This window comes from Pipistrellus hanaki (genome assembly GCF_964339955.1).
Source record: "Pipistrellus hanaki genome assembly, chromosome: 2".
NCBI lineage: Eukaryota > Metazoa > Chordata > Mammalia > Chiroptera > Vespertilionidae > Pipistrellus > Pipistrellus hanaki.
The window spans coordinates 24,938,688-24,954,910 of NC_140504.1; the positions used below are offsets into that span (position 1 = coordinate 24,938,688).

The following is a 16,223-nucleotide window of genomic DNA, read 5'->3' on the forward strand; positions in this document are numbered from 1 at the left end:
AATTAATATAAGACACTGTTTTATTTTCGGGGAAACAGGATATTAGGAGCTACACTAATAAATGTAATGCCCTTGTCACAAAAATTTATTCCTAACTTTGGTCTTTATTGAACCTGTATTCAGCTAGATCAATACCAGTAGTTCATAAACACATTGGCACATTTTATTTCAGAACTTTTGTAATCTTTGTTTTGCCTCATTGTTGTCTCACTAGGAAAAAAACAATGTCAGTCTTTCTTACACAAAGAAGAAGAAGAAAGCCATATTTTGTTTTGATTAAAAAGCAGTAATATTTCACTGCAGCTAGTCTATTTAGTCAAGTCTGAGGAGTTAGGAAAGAATGCCAAATAGGAAGTCAACTCAGAATTATTAATGAAGGTTAAGTCTGAAGAATATGTTAAATTGATATTGAATTGTGCTGAGCATTATAATAAAAATATTTTATGTATTTTAAGAGTTCACTGAAACTCTCCTCTTACTAGTTCCTTATTACCATACTTGTCAACCAATTATTAAAATTTCAAATAAATGCATGGCTTTTATGGAGTGTATCAGAACTTAATAGTTGTCCAGTTATAATTTTGAGTGTGTATGAAATAGTGTGAACAGGCTAGGTTTTGTGATGATTTCATGCTTTAAAAATGAAACTAAAAGATGTTTTGACTTAATTAAAGGTTGCCCAACAGTTTTTATTGTAGTTGTTTCATATTATTTTGTTTTTCTTTTAATGGGAGCAGAAAATGCGGAATATGAAGGTCACAAGTTTTTTCCCTCCAAGCCAGTTTTCACTCTTATTTTTTGGTTTCTATTCTTGCTAAATGATTACCAAATAGCAGTATATACTTCTTCAGAGTTGTATCTCAGCTCTTAAATTTATATGTGACCTTTTTTTTTTTTTTTAGTTTGGGCAAGTAATGTGTCATGATTTATTTAGAGACTAAAGGAGGAACCAATGGATCTAATATTTGTTTTCTATTGGGAAGATATGGAAGTCTAATATGTTTTTTTCTGTTAAATAAATCTACACTTCCACTTTTGATGAAAAATGTTGATATCTTATTGACATTGACTGGATCATTTCTATCATTGTTTTTTTTCTTTTTCAAATGATTCTGATATATTATACAGTTTTATTCTTCATGAAAACTCTCAATTTGATAAAATTTGAAACAAATGTAGTACACTTTATTTCTTGCAGGTGCATGCAAAAACAGCATAGGCAAGTACTAAATTATGGCTTGGATGTAAAGTGCTAGAATTCATGTGTTTAAACAAGTCTTACAGATTATTTTATTTAAGAACTGCTATTTCTTAAGCACAAACCACTGCCTAAATGGTACTTATAAAGTGTATTGGGTTTCCATCTTGAGTGAAGTAAGCCTTACATTTCTCCTTTTAAATAATCCAGTCAGTAGTCATTCTTTGAAATTTTCTTTTACTTGTAGAGCTGCATTTTTAAAAATGATATTTTCTTAAAAAACTTCCACCCATGTCGTCTGAAAAACTTCAATTTTCAAAACATCAAAAAATGAAATGTTTGAAGTTTTGCAACTTGAAAAAAATAAGGTATGATAAGAACATGTGCTTTTTTTTTTTTTTTTTACTATTTTTATTAATTTGAGTACATAGATTTCATATTTTAGTTTTCCCCTTTGTTGATTAAGGTATTACATATGTGTCCTTATCCCCCGCATTGTCCCTCACTCCCCTCCACTCATGCCCTCACTCTCCTGGTGTCTGTGTCCATTGGTTAGGCTTATAGAACCTGTGCTTTTAACCCTTTTAGGCCATTCATTATTTGTTATTTATAAAACTAAAATGATGCAATTTTAAATTATTTCTGTGTGTTTAAATGTAATTTTTAAAGAAATTTAGAAATACACTGTTGATGTTCTAAAATGACATGGAACTATCCCAAGATTACATTACTAACCCAGAGCAGCTATGATATTTCCACACAGTGTTACTCAAACTAGAAAGTTGTTCAGTACTGCATAGGAAGTGGCAGAAGCTAGCTAACAATTTTGAAGTTTTTATTTTTTATTTTTATTAAATATGCCTTATGGCAGTTGAGTATTTAGAGGTAGATATTTTGAAGTACATCTTCAGAAGTTGTGGACAGTCAAATTTTATTTTATCCACAAATCAATTGCAAGGTACCATATGTGCCTGAATCAGAACGGCTCAGTTTGGCTTATAATAAATTAGTCATTTACAATCCCACCAACCCCTCTCCTATTTTTTTCTCTCAAATTATGAACATCTCATTTTAAAATATTTTAAGTAAGCAGTAAGGCAATGTAGTGAGTGGTATGTTAAATGGTACCTCTTCTGGACTCTTGGCAGTTTTAACGTGTTACCTCATTGTTATTCACGCCCAGAGGACACAAAGCCAGCACTGTGTCTCTGCCAAGGAATGCAGAAGCCCATCTCTGGATATATATTATGTCACTGAACATTTGGTAATACACAGAGTGCTGGTATATCAGAAACATTGCCCAAACAGATGGAGCACATAATTATAATTTTGGTGAGTAATGTCTGATAATCAAAAGGCATATTAAACAATCAAATGCAGCTCTGAGGTGTTCCTATTTGCATGAAACTAACCCCGTCCCCCTCTAAATAAGAAATTAAAAATGTGTACTATATTGCGCTAGTTAATATGTAGTCTGGAAATTACAGTGTTATAGTGAACAGAATGGTAAAGTGTAAAGGAACTGGCCAGCAATATGTCTGATGGTTGAGAGTCAATTACTTTTATTTGAGAAAATTAAGGTAGAAAATTGACTAGAAGAGCCACACGGGTTATAAACAGATGAGCATTTCAGAGCCAGGCATTGAATGAGATATGCCATTTTTCTCACAAAAGATGTGGCCATTCAAGTAGGATTTTCAAGTTAATTTCAATAGAATTTTGAAATAATATGATCAGCTGAACTAATTTTCTTAGTATTTTTCTATAAAAGTCTAGATAAGCACTTCCAGAAGATTAGCTGACTAATTTAGTATCTGCTTATTGTATTTTGTAATATGTGTACATGTGTTTAGATAAATATCTCCATGTTCAGAATATTTAGAAATATTTGGATTGTGTTATTTTAAATGTAAACTTTTGAGTTTTTTCCTCTGTAGAGATCAATGGTTGCACTACTTATCAATAAATGTGTTATTACCTATTTTTAGGGTAAAGTATATTTTTTATGTTTTTAGTTGTATGAATTATTTATTTTATGTATATATTTATCATCCATTGATTAATTCCAGGAAGATGGGTTGAATAGCAAGTAGCGCCCTATTTTAGTTCTGCTACTGTTTTATTTGCTTTTAGAGAAAAAAAAAATCCAATTTTAGTTTTATTTATTTAATTACTAAAGTGCTGTTCATATAGTGAACCCTCAAAACATATCCAAACTTGCTGGAAGAAAATTAATATATAGAATCACAATCAAGTTATTATAAAGTCACAGATTAACACCATCTACATGTCTTGGATAGTCCAGCTTTCCCCCCTTTATACATAACCCACAAGCAATTACTTAACAAATTATTAAAAACACACACCTGTCATTTCTAAGACCTTTGGGAAAAACAGTGTCCAGAATCGGCATTGTTGAGCACGTAGTTTAGTATATATTTTTGGTGACTCGGTATTCAAGGTTAAATATTTTTGTTCAGTGCTTTTGAAGACCGGCCAACTTGAACTACTATTCTGGGTCCCGTTTGGATTTCTAGAAAATTAAAGAAAGACATTATACCTCTACTGAAATCATTGCTAGATGAAAATATCGTTCTAAAGCACCAATAAGCACTTTTTAAAAATCCAGGAAAAAATGTGGATTTGTTTGATGATGTCAAGCATAAACAAGCTTGGTTGAATGTTTTCAGTACCTTGAAGCACTATGTTAATTAGAAATTGTTGGAAGCAAAGTTTGAAGAACTTTTTTACATACATTTCTGCAAAGCATACAAGGAGAAAAATACATTTTCTTTTCAATATGGTGTTTTTTAAAAATATATATATTTTTATTGATTTCATACAGAAAGGGAGAGTGAGAGATAGAAACATCAATGGTGAGAGAGAATCATTTACCAGCTACCTCCTGCATGCCTCACACTGGGGATTGAGTCCTACAACCTAGGCATATACCCTGACTGGGAATCAAACTCTGATCTCTTGGTTCAGAGGTCAACCCTCTACCACTGAGCCATGCCAGCCAGGCAATAATGCTGTTTTTGTTTCATTTTATTTTAAACATGTCTAAATTGTAGAGTCATTTTTGTTTCATCTTTTCCCCTTATCTCAGGCCTAATCTTTTCAGAATTAACATTAATACCATCTATTTAATATCTGTTGCATCTATTTAATTTTATTTGTTATTCTTACTGATTGAGTCTGGGACCTGGGACCGATTACACATTTCCTTATTATATAATAGCCTCCTTACTCTAGGAAACTGCCTTTAGTTTTAGTTTTAAGCTGATCTTACTTTCTTGAAGACCTGTTCACTGCTTAATATCATTTTAATAACTCCCAGTGGATTTAGATAAAGGTTAGTAAACATGATGCCACTCACATTTCCAAGCTTATTTTCAGATTTTCTATTCATAAGCTAACCAACAGGAATTAGGGATAGTTCCTTAGTAATGTCCTCCTTTATTTTATTTCTTTGCTTTTGCCCTAGCTATTATTTCTGCTTGAAATATTTTTATTCCCCATCATCACGTGTCTATGTTGATTAAGAACTTTCATATACTATTTTTGTGTCAATATTTCTTATATCTTTTACTGGGGCTTCTTAATCAATAACATGACTATTTTTTAGAAATTTATAGTTTTGAGTTCATTTACATCTTTGTAGCACTCAGCAATGCATTATTACCTAGGTCAGTGGTCGGCAAACTTATTAGTCAACAGACCCAGATATCAACAGTACAACGATTAAAATTTCTTTTGAGAGCCAAATTTTTTAAACTTAAACTTCTTCTAATGCCACTTCTTCAAAATAGACTCGACCAGGCCATGGTATTTTGTGGAAGAGCTACACTCAAGGGGCCAAAGAGCCTCATGTGGCTCGTGAGCTGCAGTTTGCGGACCATGGACCTAGATCAAACATTGCAAGAGTGCCTCCAAGTAGAAAATCCATAGATTTTCCTGAACTATATTTTAAAGTCATAATTATGAATCAGACATTGCCCTAGGGCAGGCTCTAGAAATACAAATAATTATGGGAAACATAGTTTCCCACAGGGAATTTATAAACAAAAATATCCATGAAATGAAAGAATCAACAATATACTGTATGGTAGCCTAAACCAAGCATGAATAAAGGGACACAAATCATCAGAGGACTGAGCAATCACTAAGTTTGACAGGAAGTTACATGAAGGAATGATACTGAAGTAAGGAGAGAAAATAAGGAACTGAACTAGAAAGAAAAGTTGGAAAAGCTAAAGAGAGAAAATGCTCATAGATAGAGAGGAGGCAGGATTTTGAGGGAAAAAAGGGAAAAAAAGAGAGTAATAACTTAAGAACATGGGAAAGAGTGGTGATTACAGAGGTGGGGGAGGAGAATGAAGAGAAAACAGAATTAACATAAGCACACATAAAGAGTGTTCATGATTCTTTAAAGGATTCTAGGGTAGAGGAGATCCTATTAGAGTTATAGCTTTAGGATATTAGTCTTATCACATTAAGACCCCACAGTCTAGAAAAATAGTTTGGACTTTAATTTGCAGGTATTTATTATTCTTGAGGGACTTTTGACTAAATGTTTTACTGTGAACATAACATTTTAGAATTTTTTATTTGGGTGTGATATCTACGTAGAATAATCAAGAAACTTAGAAAGTAGTCACAGGTACTTTAATCATAATTAGGGAGTCGTTCCTTTCTCTTAGATTCATTCTGCCTAAGCAAAATCATATAGAAAAACTCCAGTTGAATGTGCCTAAAGTAGAACACATAAAATTCTTCATTATTCAGTACTTTCTGTGAATTATTAATGGATAGAAAGTTGAAAGTAATAATAGCAGATTATTTATATATATATATATATATATATATATACATTTTCTATCCATTAATTATATATATATATATATATATATATATATATATATATATATATATATATATATATAAAGCCTATGAACCCAGTAGATTTTGGAAAGACAAGCAAGCATTTGTCTAGCATAAATATTTAGCAGTGGATTTTGCCATCAAGAACTTGTATCAAATAAGCACCATAAATTCATATTTTACCATAGAAGCAGACTATTCCACCACAAATTCAGAAGCTTTAGCAACAAATAACTTCTTGCTGTAGTAGTTGATTTTATGTAGGTAGGAATTGGGCAATTTAAAAAGAACCATTGATAAGTAGAGGTATTCAAGCTAAACCCATATCATAACAGGATTGAAACCTCCTGCCTTAGGGTGTGTTTTGAGAGAGATCATGAAGAAAATTTATCCAGCTCACAGATGGTACCCTTGTCTAGGTGAATGAATTACGGAGTCTTTTTTTTTTCCTATAAAGCTTTGGAAACTAACAACTACAGCTGCTGGAGGCTGGATTTTAAACCAGAAGAACCATTGGTCTGATTCGGTATAGCAATTCTGATGTCCCTAAATTGCTGGCTTTCCTTCTAATTCCACTCTAATTAACTGATGACACCATTTTAACTGCACATTCATTTATGGCTTCTGCAAATGGTGACTTAAACGGAGCAGACTTGTTCTTAAGTTCAGGAGGGAGGGAGGCAGTAATGACACTGCCAGGGTTGATTTAACAAACTTTGCCCATGAAATAACTCATGACATTCCAAATTACAACTCAGCGATAATAAAATTCCTTTGCCTATGGATGCAGATGTAGTTTTCAAAAAGTGATTGAAATAGCAATTGAAGTGATGGAGCATTTTACTCTATAATTTGAAGAAATCTCCAAAGACGTTAAAACTTAACAAGGAATATAATGCTCTTCCTATCTGGATCAACTAAAAACTTTGTGAAAGACAACATATTTTCCAGTTACACAATTTTGAAACAGTATATAATTTTAATCTCACAATAATGGATGAATTTAAACATCTTGACATCACAATTTTTCAAAAACTTGATCTTCTTATCACAAAAAGAAAGGTTTTAAATTGATGATACCTAAAATTTTCCATGAAGAGTAATTTTTGCTTTATTTTTCCTTTTATATGCTTTTTGTACTTTTTGGTATATAAAAGTAGTATTAAGATCATCAATTATACTTTTTTCTTATGTAGGTTTGACAAATTTTAAGTTTTCTCTTGTTTAACCAAAAAAAAAAAAAAAAAAAAAAAAGGCAGATTATCTTGAAAACTTCTGTGTTTCAGGTAATTACCTGCTTGTCATTGAAATGTGAGCCCAGATTTAAAAATTCACTTCATAAATAGATTTTTAAATGGCATTAATTGACTCAGGGTGCCTGATATGAAGTAATATTTACTAAGCTCCATATATAAAGTGTTCTATAAATCCTGATATTGCCTACCAAAACTAACACTGAAATTAAGATTATTCTTGATTAAGAATTCAGAGACAGCAATGTATAAGTAGGCATTACAGTTATTTTATTTTAAAGTGAATATATTTCAGTATGCTTTATAATCTAATAAAGACATGATTAGTGGTTGTAAATTGAAAGACCACCTGATATATTCTACTGTCATAAGAGGGCTAAGGAGTAACAGTTTATATTGGATAATTTCTTAAAAATACAAATATCCATGAATTCATATTCTATGTCATATTGAATTATATTTTAATTGTATTTTAATTTAAAGAGTAGAATGTAAGATAATCTGAATGTAGAAAAAACCATTCCTTTATTCAACAAATATTACTGAGTGCATACTATGTCAGGCTTCTTTAAGTCACAGAAGATTTAACAAAGGCAAATTAGACAGAAATCCCTTCCTCTTGCAGTTTTCATTCTTTGAGGAAGATAGACAATAAACCAGATAAATGGGGGAAATATGTTAAATAGTAATAGCTGCTAGAGAAAATCAAGTAGAGAATAGGAATAATAAGAAATGACCAGTAAATATTAATGGGTATGGGCAGTGGTAAGGGTCTGTGTAATAATGAACTTGATTGGACCCTATCCACAGTTTCTGTGAGCTGACATCTAAAGCTTTGGACTTTCCCGTCAGTACTGATTATGTATGCTAATAAAGTGACTCAGGGTAGGCACCTGATGACTTTTGACAATGACATCATTCAAGGTGGGGCTACTCATGATTAGAATCTCAGGGAAGGAATGACTATGGCTAAAAGTCCATGCAAGTGATTAGAGAGGTTGAGACTTTGAACCACATATTAGCCTGGCTTCCAGGAAAGGGAGGGGGCGGTGCTGAAGATTGATTTCAACCACAGAGCCAATAATTCAACCACTGATGCCTATATAATGAAACTCCAATAAAACCCTGAGCCTCAAGCTCAAATGAGCTTCCTGGGTTGGTGATATCTAAGGGCACATTATCATGACTAATGGCAAGAAGTAATGCATCTCTAAGCATAGAGAAGCTTTGCTTTTGGAACCCTGTCCATACCAGGCCCTGTTCTATGTATCTCTTTCTTTGGTTCTGATGTATATCCTTTTGTTATATTAAAAAATCATAATTATAATTATAGCACTTTTCCCGAGTTCTGTGTGTCATTCTAACAGATTATCAAATATTATGGAATCCACAAGGGCCCTACATTTGTATCTGGCTTGTCTGAGCTGAGGGTGGCCTGGGGACCCTAAACATGCAACTGGTGTCAGAAATATTGGGTCAACTTGGAAGTGTGAAGGACTGAGTCCTTAACGTTTACTTAAGCTAACTGGGTAAGAAAAGCCTGGAATATTTGATAAGAAAGAGTTTTAATGAAGACTAAAAAGAGTGGAGTGAGTCATTCTTTTTTTTTTGAGGAAGAGCATTTCAACAGAAGTAATAGAAAGCAAAGTCCGTGAGACAGATGGTTGCCTGGAGTTTTCTAATAAAGAAGTAAGAGTGTGTGCCTAGAGTAGAGAGGAAGTAGAGTTGAGGTTAGAGAGATGACAGGAGGGCCACATTATTTAGTGACCTATAGGTCCTTATAAGCTTTTTGCATCTACTCTCAGTGAAAGAAGAATTAATTGGAGGATTTGCACAAAGAAAGGACAAGGTCTCACATTTCTTAAAAGTTCATCTGGCTGCAGTTCTCGGAAGAGACTATAAGGAATCCAAGGCCAGAAGCAGAGGCCCATTAGGAGACTACTGGAATAATTTAGGTTAGAGATGATGGTTGCTTGAACTAGGGAGGTAGTAGTAGAAACAGAAATTGTCAGATCTTGAATATATTTGGAAGATACAGCCCTTACAATCAATTGGCCAATACATAGACATAGAGAAAATGAGAGCAGTCAAGGATGATGCTAAGGATTCTGGCCTAAAAAAAATTGAAGGATGAATAGAGTTGTCATTACTAAGATAGGGAATGCTGCAAGAAGTGCATGCTTGGAGGAAAATATCAAGCATTCAGCTCTTTATATGTTAATTTGAGATTGAAATAGAGACAGTAGGCATGCAATTGGAATTTGGTGTTGGTTAATTTTTATTTAATTTAGGGAATCTATGCTTTCTCAATGGATTCACAAGCTCTTTAATACAGGATTTCTCCATAAGCACTAAACATGTGGTCAATTTATAAATGTCAATACAGAAATGAAAATTAAAAATACTATAAATAATGCAATAAATTATTTCATAGGATTTACACAACACTTGTCCCCATCCAGATCGTAGCTCCTTGCCCTATGCTTTTTCTATCATATCTTCAAACAGGCCTTCTTAATGTGTCAGTTAAAATACTCAGTCTCTGTCCTCATATTAAAATTTATTTTTTTAATTTATTTTTACTTTTAATATAATTTATTGATTTTTTACAGAGAGGAAGAGAGAGAGACAGAGAGTTAGAAACATTGATGAGAGAGCATCATCAATCTGCTGCCTCCTGCACACCCCCTACTATGGATGTGCCCACAACCAAGGTACATGCCCTTGACCCGAATCAAACCTGGGACCTTTCAGTCCACAGGCTGACGCTCTATCCACTGAGCCAAACCGGTTTCGGCTTAAAATTTATTTTAAGTGTGCTTTTTTCCCCCCTTCTCTTATTAGAAAGTGCTATGGTCTGAGCCCTCCCTTTAGTTGACGGTAGTACAAGCTGAACTTTTGGGGAGATGTCTGAGTCCTGAGGTCAGGGCCCTTGTAAATAGGATGAGTGCCTTTATAAAAGAGGCTCCAGAGGGACCCCTTGCCCCTTCTACCACATAAAGACAAAATGGGAAGAAACCAGCTATGAATCAAGATGGCCCTCACAAGAAGGTGACCATGATAGAATTCTAATCTTGGACTTTCAGCCTCCAGAACTGAGCAATAAATTTTGATGGCTTAAAAGCTACCAGGGCTGTGGTATTTTATGATAGCAACCTGAATGGACTGAGACAGAGAGTAAGTTCCATGTAAACCATCATTTGATTGCTTTGTTTACAACTTGGTACTGTGTCAGATTTATAGTATTTTGCAAGAAATATGGCTAAAATAAATAAAAAATATCCTAACTGGTACTTAAGTTATCTCATTTTCCATCATAGTAAATGTTCACATTTAAAAACTACCACCACATAGAAAATCATATTTCACAATCATTTATCCCATTTCAGGAAAATCAGCATTCTGAGTCAAATAATGTAAACTTTTGCTTCAAGTAAGTTTTTAAATGCCATAAGACATTATGAGGCAGTTTTAACATGCACATTATATATAAACAACCGTATTTTCCGGCGTATAAGACGACCCCATAATTTTACAGTTAAAACATAGGTTTAGGCCTATATTTGCTGTATAAGACTACCCCCCACTTCAAAGAAATGACTATCTTTGCCGTCAACATCTGCAGGTAATTTTTGTGCAATTTTGGTCTTTTGCCCCCGATTTTGGGTTGACTTTTGTTCCTTTCAAAAGTCGTCTTATATGCCGGAAAATATGTTAATTTTTAAAATGTATTTTTTATTGATTAAGGTATTACATATGTGCATATAATGTGTATATACATGCATAGGTACATATAAACTCTTTTTTTAACATATTAGTTTAAAATTTAAATGAAATTAATTGATAACATGATATATAACCTATGCCTAAAGGTTCCACAAATAAGAAACTTTAGTAATATTAGAAAACATTAGGAACAAATAGACCAAAAGTGAGCAAAAAGAAAAAAAGGAGACATTGGTTTAATATCAGGAATAGAAGTAACAACAATAAATTAAAAAAATTTACAAGTTACTTCTATTGTTTGACATATTTAAATAAAGACTAAACAAAGCAATTTGCAAGTAGTAAACAAACTGATCTATATTTAAGTATGAGATTATGAACATGAATTCATAAAATAATTCTATCTTAAAAATATGGAGATACAAGTAAAATAATGACACTAATAAACAGCAAAAGATAAAGGAGATAATATTATCTCAAAGATCATTTTATCTGCTTCATTTTGCATACATTAAATTCCTGAGGATAAATATAGACATTAAACAGTGATTATTTTATTGCTTCTAGAAGAATATTTTGTACTGAAATATATTATGAATTTGACCAAGTTCAATGACTGATTTTGTTTGTGTCCTAAAACCTATGCAGTCTTTAAAAGTGACTTTAAGAGAGCTTTGCTAAGTTAAATTATTAATAAAAAATATTTATTCTTGCCAAAACTGGTTTGGCTCAATGGATAGAGCATTGGCTTTCGGACTGAAAAGTCCTGGGCTTGATTCCGGTCAAGGGCATGTACCTTGGTTGTGGGCACATCCTCAGTAGGGGGTGTGCAAGAGGCAACTAATCGATGATTCTCTCTCATCGATGTTTCTAACTCTCTATCCCTCTCTCTTCCTCTCTGTAAAAAATCAATAAAATATATATTAAAGAAAAAAAAAAGAAAATACTCACATGCTGTAAAAACAAGCCAGAGGAAAATCATTTGGGGAAAAAAGAAAAAGAAAAAGAAAAACGATCCCAAGTCAAATTAAAAAATAAAATAAAATAAAAAGATTTATTCTTACTCATATAACAAACCATTTGTGTTTAATACCCACAGAACCCATAGAATTTTATTAAAGAAATTTAGTAATAACTCCTGAATGCATTTCCAATAATTTAATCATACTGGCTCCATTTTAGTCTACAAGGCTAATCGATTAGTTCTATAAAACTTGTTATACAGAAATTCATGGCTTTTTACAGGCTTATAAGCTTGATTTTTAAAGATAAATTAAATAATTTAAATGACTTTTCTTTGTAAACATACTCACAGCTCATATACATACAAGCATGCCCATTTCTGTTTATCTGGGTCTTATATATTACATATATGTATATAACATATATATACATGTATATGTATATATTCTGCAACTTGAATATTAAGGTTACCAAAAACATTTGAACAAATATTATTTGCATAAAAATTCAATTTGAAATAACATCCCATTGCAACTCACCATAAGGGTGCCAAATTATATAAATAACTAGTGGCCCAGTGTACGAATTCATGCATGGGTGGGGTCCCACTTGCTTGGCCCCAGTCAGAGGAGTAGATGGTGGAATGTTGGCCAGCTGGTCCATCCCAATTGGGGCCCAATCAGGGCCGGGCCAGCGAGGGGGAAGGGCCAAGGGCAATTGGCTGGCAAGCCCCATCCTTGATTAGGGTGAGGGGGCCTATTGAGGGTGGGGCCAGCCAGGCGGAGGGCCCACAGGTGGTTGGCCAGCTAACCCAACCCTTAATTGGGGTGGGGGGCTGATTTGGGGTGGGGCCTAGTGTGGGTTAAGGGCTGTAGGAGGTTTGCCCCATCCTCTATTGGGGTAAGGGGGGCAATCATTGGGGGTGGGGCTGTGAGCCTATCATGGTAGTGGCCCATCAGGGGCAGGGCAAACCAGGAGAAGGGGCTGCAGGAGATTGGCCAGCCCACTCTGCCCTTTATTGGGGTAGGGAGGGGTGAGTGGGGGTGTGGCCAGCCTGGGTGAGGGGCCACTGGCCCTATCCATAATCAGGCTGGTTCACTGGCCACAGTGGGTGTCATAGCGAGGAATCATTCTGTTCATAACAGCATTCCAGTCAGTGGCTTATATATATATATATATATATATATATATATATATATATATATATATAGAGAGAGAGAGAGAGAGAGAGAGAGAGAGAGAGATGACTACATTTTGAGCATTTTGCATGCCCAACATCCATTATAAGCCTAAAAAGAGAGTTCAGAAATGCTTGTTTCAATGAGAACTAAGTGAACAGCCTTCAGAATTTTGGATATATTTGGTATTCACTCGGTATCAGTTATAATATGTTAATTTTCATAGCATTGGAAGAGAGAAATTCACTTTATTCTCATATGATAAGATGGAAATAATGTCTTGTAAACAAGTCTCTTCTAAGATTAAAAACTTGAAAACTCACATTGTCTCTTCAATATAATAATACTACATATGACTTCAAAGCCCTATGACAGCGGATGAGGAATAACACTATGCGTAAGTTTCTCCTAAGCCTGTTCACGGATTGAAAGAGAGCTCTTTCCAAGGTTCACTTGTGCCCTCCATCCATCCAGACTTGCTGTAGTTTGTGGGGGAGGTTTCTTGACTGTCCTGTTTTCCCTCTGGATGTAACAAAGGCAAAAATATCAGCTATTACAGCAATGTGGAGTGTATAATAGTGTAGTTGTGCTTTGAGAATTCTTTATAAATGGATTACTTGCAATATATAATAAAAAAAGAGCAATATGCTAATTAGACTAGACATCATTCCGGATGTCCTCTCCGGGGTGCCTGCTGGCAGCCAGAGCAAAGCTTGGGTCCTGGGTGCCAGAGGGAAGCAGGTGCTGGCAGCTGGGGGAAGGAAGGCCTATTCTTGCATGAATTTCATGCATTGGGCCTCTAGTTTAGGTTATATTTAATGCAAATGTCTAAATCTAGTTCATTTTTGTTACTTGCCTCCTCCCATCTCCTGGCATTTCCATTGCAAACTACAGAAATGAAGGAAGTAATTACTGAAGAACAATTCCCTAAACTCATTGTTTCCTCTTTACATCAACAGGTTTGTTTTTATAAGAAGGAATGTGGGTACCTGAGGAGCAGGATTGTATTACTACACCAGGGACATTTGCAATAATTCAGAAATTCCTTAACACCGACTACTTGAATCTAAATATGCTGTAGAAATAGAGTCCATGGTCAATTTGGTTATTAATCCTAACTAATAGCTTGGGTACAATCTCAGCTTCTTCACAGAGAAATAGAAATATAGATCTTTATGACAGAAAGAGAAAGAAAGAGAAGGGAAGACCAGAATCCCAAAGGAAATATGTAAACTGTATGATCCTGTTATCAAGGTTGCTCAAAAGGCAAACTACATCAATGGGCTAACCTTCTCGGGAAGGAAAAAAAACACACACACAAAGAAAATGAGGAAGATATATTTTCACTCAATGTTAATGAAAAAAAAAAGTTACATTTTAGTTTAAAATATACCTTTAGAAAGATGAGTGATATATATTTTTTAAATATATTTTATTGATTTTTTACAGAGAGTAGGAGAGAGTGATAGAGAGCTAGAAACATCGACGAGAGAGACCAGCTGCCTCTTGCACACCCCCTACTGGGGATGTGCCCGCAACCAAGGTTCATGCCCTTGACCGGAATCGAACCTGGGACCTTTCAGTCCACAGACTGATGCTCTACCACTGAGCCAAATTGGTTTTGGCAAGATGAGTGATATTTAGGTGCATATCATCTTCCAACTGAAGAATATTTTTTTTTTTATTATAGTAACTAGTGGCATACAGAATATGGGGTGAGATCTCTGCACTAGCAATAAGCTAAGGCCTATTATAATATAGCTAGCCATGTGCTATGAAACTGGATGCCTGCAAGGTAGGAAGAAACATACAGTCTGAGATTGATATTAAAAAATAAAGCTACAGCCAGGACCTGTTTGGCTCAATGGATAGAGCGTCGGCTTGGGGACTGAAGGGTCCCGGGTTTGATTCCGGTCAAGGGCATGTACCTTGTTGTGGGCATATTCCCAGTAGGGGGTGTGCAAGAGGCAGCTGATCAATGATTCTCTCTCATTGATGTTTCTAACTCTCTATCTCTCTCCCTTCCTCTCTGTATAAAAAACCAATATAATATATTTTAAAAAAATAAAGCTACATAGTTATAGCATATAACTTAAAATTCTTAAGTGCTCCCTGGTATTAAGAAATTGTCTAATATTTTTAAAGAATTATTATGATCACATAACAACAACAACAACAACAACAACAAAAACTGGCACAAGTTGTCAGTCAGTGTGTTAAATTCAATCATACTTAAAGGGAAAGTAAAAGGAGTAAAAAAATGACTTAGACAGGATTTTCCTTTTAATCCAAATCCAAATCTTCCAACACATTTTCACCTTTGCTGAGATGTGGTATTTTCCCCCCTAAATATAGACCTAGAAATCAAATGCCATTTAAAACACTTCCCCTCCCCTCATGTTTTATTAAAACATTTAAATCTTAATTAGTATGCAAAGTTTTTTTTTTACTTAACCCACTCTCCTAAATACTTAATTCACTACAGTAGTTGGACAGAGCCATGCAAACAAATCGAATCCCAGTGCACACATTTAGCAATTAAGTTGCATTGTACAACTTCAGTTGTTCATCAGTTGAAAGGGCCAAAGGTTGCCAGACAAAAGATCTCAAAAGATCTTCACTATACAGTTGGTATGGTGGGTAAACAAAGCTTTCATGGTCTGGAAAATTATTTTTTCTTCTTTCCCCTGAATTTTTTTGGGCAGAAGGATTTGCTTAATTAGCTGGAGAATTACAAAGGAATTCTAGGTAATGTTTAGCCTCCCCCAGCTCCCAAGAAAATAAACCAGCCTGAATATTAGATTTTCCCCAAAAGAAGCAGAAACCTTTCTTCCCTCTCTGTCCCTCTCTCCATCCCTCTCCCCCTCCTTCCCTTCCCTTCCCTTCCCTTCCCTTCCCTTCCCTTCCCTTCCCTTCCCTTCCCTTCCCTTCCCTTCCCTTCCCTTCCCTTCCCTTCCCTTCCCTTCCCTTCCTTTTCCTTCCCTTCTTTCTTTTGTCTGTCCTTCCTAATGTGGGGTGTGG

General features: G+C 34.6%; 1 protein-coding gene across 2 annotated transcripts in view; it reads right to left on the reverse strand.

The window, feature by feature from the left end:
* BCHE (butyrylcholinesterase) overlaps positions 1–16,223 on the reverse strand; it is a 57,940-nt gene that overhangs the window by 9,987 nt on the left and 31,730 nt on the right. For both annotated transcript variants that reach the window (XM_084873346.1, XM_084873347.1), the window contains exon 3: positions 3,565–3,731. In XM_084873346.1, coding sequence (XP_084729472.1) covers positions 3,565–3,731 — 167 coding nt within the window. The remainder of the gene's footprint in view (positions 1–3,564; positions 3,732–16,223) is intronic.